Below are 7,257 nucleotides of genomic sequence, written 5' to 3'. Positions count from 1 at the left end.
CCCCCGCTGCCCGACGCAACCTTGCGCGCAAAACTCGTCTGACCGGGGAAATTACGCAGGGGCAGCTGAGAGGAGCCGCGGGGAAACTCGAACTGATGAAGGGTGAGGAAGTCTCAGCGGGTGTCTGCAATTTGTTTTCCCAACTCATACCACGCCCACCGAGGCGAGAGAGAGAAAGAGAAAGGGAAGGGCCGCGATGGGACGGACAGGATGGAAGAAGCGCGCACCACCAAACTGCTCCAACATCTCGAATATAACTCATTTATTCAGCACGAGGCAAAAACGCATGTATGGGTAATTCAGTTGGATCTTAATTATCACCCCCCACCCCCCCCCCCCCCCCCACACACACACACACACACACACACACTCACACACATACGCACGTTATTTATTAACACATGTTCCACCTGTCTTCTCGGATATGGTTGAACAAATAATTAAATACAAATAAGTTTTTAGATTATATGCATCCCCAGAACAAAACAACAATAGCAGTTTATTAAGAGGCACAACGTCCCTCCTCAAATAGATGTAATGGGAAAATGCACCATCTTGTGGAAAGTTGAGAACTTGACAGTTGATTCAGTTTTAAATAATGTCATTCTCTTTATCCTGCCTTATGTGAAATTTAACTTTTTTTATATTTATTCTATGAATGGATAAAACGCTTGAAAACAAATCCCCTTTGGTATTAATAAAGTATGTCTATTGTTTTCTAAACTAAAGGTGCACACAAGTCAAGTTGGAATACCCAGTGCAAGAATTTCGGCGCACCATCAGTAGTGTTCTCCTGTATTTTGGCACCTTATCACTTTTTTATTGTGTGGATTAAAAAAAAAACATATACATTTTTTACTGTCTTTTTAAAGGGACCTTTTTTTTTTTTAACTCTCCACGTGTCACCATTAAAGCCTTTTATACAATAAAATGTTGTTTATGTGCACCTCTGATGTCTATGTATTTTGAATGACAGTAAAATATTTATCTATCTAGTTTTCTAACTAAACATGAAAACTGACCCAAATATTAAACATGTGAAATAAAAAAATAAAAAAGTCTGGTGATTTATATAGGCCCTTACATTATGGGGGTAAAATATGATTTCAACTAGGGATGGAGTCTGTTTTCTCAAAGGTGGTCGGCATCAAGAAGAGAAAAAAGACTTAGATTATTAACGTTGGAAACGGTTGATATATAAAAAGGAAACAATGTAAAGTTGAGGTAGTGATACTTTGTGAGACGGAATTAAAACTAATTTAGCCAAACTAAACACGAACTACTAACCACTGCATCAATTAAGTAGCAATTATAAACTACATGCTGAAAGACCCTGAGCCTGAAATCAAACTGTATTATTAGTAATGTGGTAAGAATAACACAATAAGATATTTATTTCACGTCTGACATCAAAAACAACTCAATGAACACATTCAATAGTATTTAAATGTGTTTTATAGAACACAAGAGTGGGAAAATCTGGGGAAGGGAATCACATCTTTGATGTTGTCAACACCAAGAATACACTGGAGATATCGCTCGAATCCCAGTCCGAAGCCACCGTGGGGGACGGAGCCAAAACGTCTCAGATCCAGATACCTGCAGTGCAAACACATCAAAAGGAACATCAGAACAATTTCAGTGCATATGGTAGTTTTAAAAATGCATATAATGTGAAGATGTTTGCTATTTACCAGCTATTTACATCTTCCAATCCAAGCCTAGAAGAGAACATATGATTAAAGTAAGTGCAACAGTTAAAAACATCAAATGAAGATCTTAAACTAACCTGCTGCCTTTTGCAATGTGTGCAAGGTGTGTCCGTTTTGTGTTTGTTGTATATACTATTTTACCTATTTGTGTTTGTTCTGTATTGTTTGTGGTTTTTCATTTTTTATATTTATTGACTGTTCTATGTTTGTGTTTGCAGAGCCTGGTGGACAGTTGCTGCATTTCATTGCCATATGTGTATGTGATGAATAACAATCTTATCTGATCTAATCTAATAATAATTAATGCACACTGGTGAGATTTGCAGGATGAATTCATGTTGGGATTTTTTTTTTAAACAGCTGTCATTCACACAGATAACCATCACTGTTAAATGTCAGTTTGTTCACGTTTAATCTCGACATATATTGTCTTATACCACAGCACATTTTGGTAGAAATCAATCAAATACATATGGAACATATGTGCTACATTTAAGCTGATCAGAAAAGTGTCAGAACAATGTGGTTGTAGCTGCTATTTTAATTCAACAGGCCACAATAATACCAGCAGAGTGGCACCATCTCATTAAATGAAGGCGCATGAAACTTGAAGCAGATTCTGATGATTGCACTCTAAATGTATCAGCGTCAGCCTTCCAGCACACCCAGATTATATATTCTTACTCTTCCAGCCGAGCCCTCAGCACACTCAGCCTCTCCTCTCTCAGTGAGCCCCCGCAGAGCTCACCAACTCCTGGCACGAGGAGGTCCACCGCAGCTGCCTGCACACAAACCCCAGTTAAAGTCAGCTCAGATATGCAAATCACTGCAATAACCCAACTGGCATTACTAGGGGAGGAAATGAGTGCTTCAATGATTGATTCACTCCACATTTCTGACAATGGGAACTGTGCCTCACTGTATGCTGAGGATGGTCCTGGTTGTCTCTTGCATAAAAGGGCTTCAGATCATACGGATAATCAGTGACAAAGACTGGAACGTTGCCGCAATGTTTCACGAGGTACTTCTCGTGTTCCGTCTTAAGGTCGCAACCCCACTGTAGAAAAGAGGAGCTAAGGTCAACGTGGAATGAAAAGGTTGAGTCAAAAACAAAGTTTGCTTTGGTCACATACATCTGATGGGAAGGCGAATTGCTCTGAACTGCGATTAAGGATGTCCACAGCCTCACTGTAGGTTATCCTGAGAGCAGAAAGAGCCACACGTTTAAGGAAAACCTTGAAAATGTATCATTACTTTCAAATGCAACGAGTAGAAAAATATGACGCTTACACCGGGAAGCATTTCTTCAGCATGCCATCTACAGTTTCCTGCATGCAAAAAGAAGAAACGGTCAGTTCAGAGGAGTCAAGTTTATGTAAACCAGGATCAATATGTGTCCTTGAGGACTCACCCTGTGTCCAGGCGTCACATGCCGGTGAAACAAATCCACATCCTCCACACAGTGAGCCAGGACATGCTCCGTGGCAGACCTGAACATGTCCTCCATGACCTGAAGGAGCAGGACAAGTTTAATAATTAAAGCTTTCCCAAGTCACTGTTCACAAGGGCAACTCACTGGATAAGTAGAGAATTAAAAGCTAAGAATTCAGCGTGACAGCGTTGAATCACTCCTGCTAAAATGTTCACGTGCAGAGATCTTTTGTGAGGTGCCAATCGATCTCAATGCGAGCTGGGCTGACTCAGAGTGATGTAATGCAACTTTGTGAGGGGGAAACATTTTTTTAAACCCTTCCGTTTGTACAGTTCTGCTCACCATTACTGGCTCCCATTAATTTTCAGCACAACTTGGATAAATGGAAATGTCCAAAATGTATAATATATAATTGGGATCTTTTAATGTAAGTTTCAAAGTAATTTAACTAACATATTGTATTTTCAAAGAAGAAACAGAAAAAGCAGCCCGTGCAGCATTCATGCCAGCCCTCATTAATATTCAGTTTCTCTTCCTTTGCAATTTGTTCAAGCTCTTGAATGTTTGCAGGGTTTTCCTCCAATGGCAGATTTCAACTCACCCCAAAGACTGAGATCAGAACTCATTGCTGCCTTTGTAAAACAATCTTTTTTTTTTTTTTTTTCAATAGCTCTATGTTCTTTTGAACGTCTGCTCTGGGTCTATGTCTTGCTGGAGGACAGATGCTCTTCGGCTTAAACCAAGTTTTCTCACACTGGTTAGGACATTTCCCTCTAAAATCTCTTAATCTTCTCTGATTTCATGCTTCCTGTGATGCAGTCAAGGCCTCCAATTCCAGATGCAGTAACGCAGCTTCACAGCATTAGGATTCCTCCACCATGCTGAGCTGTTGGTAGGATCTGTCTGTAAACAAAACTGTTAGTGAGCATCATTAAAAAGCTCTGTATCTGATTCACCTGTCTGCAGAATATTTTCTCAGTAGTGCAGTTTGTCTTTGGCAAAGATCACTTGTTCCATTTTATGTGTTTCCGTCAGCAATGGTGTCTTCCTCTGCCTTTACTACATTTAGGGTGTGCAAATAATGGTGAGCAGAACTATAAGTCATGGCACATAAGCACAAAACAGATTTTCTTTTTTATTAAAGCATGACAAAAAGTCAAACCACTGGTTTTCATATCTATGATTCAATTCAATTCAACTTTATTTATATCTTACCAAATACAATAGTCATTTCTAGGTGCTTTTAAACAGAGAAAAGAGAAAAAAACAACAAATCCACATGAGAAAGCAGATTGACTCCACTTACTCCATCTACTGTCCAGCAATGAGCTGTATTGCTGTTGTCCTCTGGGACAATGCTGTACTTTACCTTGGTGAGATCTTCTATGGATTGTGTGAAGGAGATCTCTGCCTCCACCATGTAAAACTCAGCCAGGTGGCGTCTGCTTTGGGAGTTCTCGGCACGAAATGTCGGCCCAAAGGTGTAGACTTTGGAAAAAGCCCTGTGAGAGCATACAGTATATTATAATCTCTTTTTTTAACGACAGGTAAATGCAGGACAGATTTTTCCTTGTTGCTTTATAATAAATGTGTTTAGAACAACAAAATTAACACAATTCAACTATTCAGTGCATATGCTGCCTGGCAAAAAGAAATTGCCATCTAAAAAATAAGCCACACACTAAAGTTAGGGCTGGGCGATTTGGCCTAAAAAAAAGAATCTACGATTTAAAAAAAAACAAAAAATTCGAAAACAATACATTATAGACATTAACAATGGAAGTACACAGGCGTTCATGGACACTTCAGGGTCTGCCATTGTTTCCTGAAAGTTTCGTTTTCGCCTGTTTACTTGACTATGGGGTCATTCGTGTTTTCAAAAAGCTCCACCTTGGGAGCCATTTCTAAAACATTGCATTTTCATGGCTCCAAGCACCAATGTTGTGAAAACACAATAAAAGTTGAGCTTTTTCACTTGAAATTGTTGCTTTGTAAACAGGGCCTTGGTGTAGCTTGTCATTACAATACAGATGCATAAAGTTATTCTCACCCTGCCATGGCTTCCAAATGAAGCTGCCCAGACACTGTCAGGAAAGTTGGTACAGAGAAAAAGTGCCCATCGTGTGCACTCGAGGGCTGTAGTGAAGGCAAATAGTGTGAATTTTAAACAATGTACTTTGACTGACAAAAAAGCAATCCACTGGGTTTAACCAAATCCCCAAATACTGTCATTGCTTTAGAAAATGTATAAAAATGTTCTCACCTCGACCTGAAAGAGCTCCCCGGCTCCTTCACAGTCGTTTGATGTGATGATTGGAGTGTGGATCTGTACAAAGTCATTGTCCTAAAAAGAAAAACACTTAAATTATATAAAAAACAAACAAAAACAAAACCCTCCTTCTGCATGATGGTGAAAAACTCATACGATGATATTCTGACCTTGAAATATGAGTGAATTGCTGAAGTGGCCTCGCTTCGTATCCTTAGTAAGGAGCTGAACACGTTTGTCCTGCACCGAAGATGAGGAAACTGACGGATGTACTCGAGGCCGTGTCTCTTTTTGATTTTAAAGGGAAAATCCTGAAACCAGAAGATAAAGCAACAGCACAACACTTTCTCACAAATATAGTTCAACTCCAAAAGAAGTAAGTGCGTGATGTAAGTTCTTACCACGGGGTTGCACTCCCCAAGCACACGGATCACATCTGCTTCCAGCTCCACTGGCTGTGTTTTGTGGGGACTTTTCTTAAGAACACCAGAGACTTCAACAGCACTACCGAATGTGAGCAGCCTGAATTGGGATGGAAGAGAAACCAGGAGTATTCTAAATATACTGTATACACATACATTAAAAGTGAATCTTTATGCTTCAGAATATATATTTTTTCAGTAGTAGTTACATTTATAGGTGGGTTGTGATTATTCTTCATTCATGTGCATCAGTTGGGATTTATGTAATTTCATTTTTTTTATATTGTGGATTTTGTTTTTTCATTTTATAGTGTTACTGTTCCCAGTCTTGTGATAGTGATGAAGCTTTCTTATCTATTGAGAGCATTAAAACTGTGTGGCGAAGGATTAACTACGGAAAATAAAACTGATAAACATACGGATTATTCAGCTCTGCCCCAGCAACAACTTGCAGCGACTGCAAAGAGCTGCCATCATTCACGTGGAGGAAGATATTCGCCTTCTGAGGTCTTACCGAGCGCAACCATCCCTACCACAGAGACACAAATCAAGTTAGATTTAATACTCACAAGGTTTATAGCAACAAGAAAATGCTACAAAGCCTGTTGATCACATAAAAACCATTTCACATAAAATGCAACAAAGTGATCATCAGCCCCGGATACTAATTAATTTAAATGTTAATCGCAAATCATGCATGTTTTTATTTAGTTAGCACAATGTCTCCGATTTATTTCTCTTTATTTTGAATAATCATGGGTTATTTCCTGTATGGAGTGTTCAGGCACTGAACTGAGACTCATTTTCCTCAGGTTTCCTTCCACAGTCCAAAGTAATTTAATTGTTTTTATTGAAATTGTTGTTAAGATTCATTGTAGCAACATTTTGTAAACTAGAACTCATTGTGAATATTACAGTAACTGTCTGTATTGACGTTATTGGAAGATGAATAGCAAAATAAAGTAGATCAAACTTTACCTGTACTGTGATATTTACTCCCAGTTGAGAAGAAGAAGAAGAAGAAATAGCTTCAGATATTCTCAGTTTTCTGTGACTCTTCTTACAGAAATGTCGAACATACAGTGAAACGGAGGAGTTTGGTGCGAAACAAAGCCTTTTAACTACTCCTTGAAACATGCTGGCAAACTCTGTACCCCCCGATAGAATTATCTGTTAGGACAACATGTCGCAATGACCTGAAGGTGCAAAAATAATACAATTCCGGGTTTTTTAAGGATTGTTTTCGGTTTGACTTTCAGCTCTCACGTTATGCCGGATTGCATGACATAAACACTTCCGGTATTGCTGTTCCACCATTCGTCTTATTCAGTCACGTGGGTTAAAAGTCTGACCAATCAGATTTAAACAACTTGGAAGAATGGTTTATTTGCTGTTGGGATATGTAGTTTTAATTATTAAATC

General features: G+C 39.0%; 1 protein-coding gene across 1 annotated transcript; it reads right to left on the bottom strand.

Moving 5' to 3' along the window:
* Positions 1-1,454: 1,454 nt before the first annotated feature.
* nars2 (asparaginyl-tRNA synthetase 2, mitochondrial) lies at positions 1,455-7,039 on the bottom strand (the record flags this gene model as incomplete). The annotated part of the gene is made up of 14 exons (XM_080514072.1): positions 6,814-7,039; positions 6,255-6,364; positions 5,815-5,935; positions 5,584-5,724; positions 5,408-5,488; positions 5,195-5,280; positions 4,514-4,646; positions 3,124-3,222; positions 3,003-3,040; positions 2,846-2,912; positions 2,632-2,769; positions 2,397-2,494; positions 1,695-1,721; positions 1,455-1,599 (listed from the first exon to the last, which is right to left on the bottom strand). Exons 1-14 carry the CDS (start codon positions 6,970-6,972, stop codon positions 1,455-1,457), a joined length of 1,443 nt encoding a protein of 480 aa, XP_080370198.1. The 5' UTR covers positions 6,973-7,039.
* Between the last annotated feature and the right edge of the window lie 218 nt (positions 7,040-7,257).

The sequence above is a fragment of the Blennius ocellaris genome, assembly GCF_963422515.1.
Source record: "Blennius ocellaris genome assembly, chromosome: 2".
Taxonomy (NCBI): Eukaryota; Metazoa; Chordata; class Actinopteri; order Blenniiformes; family Blenniidae; genus Blennius; species Blennius ocellaris.
Note: the sequence above shows the minus strand (reverse complement) of the source record. Positions and strands in the feature narration are given on the sequence as shown.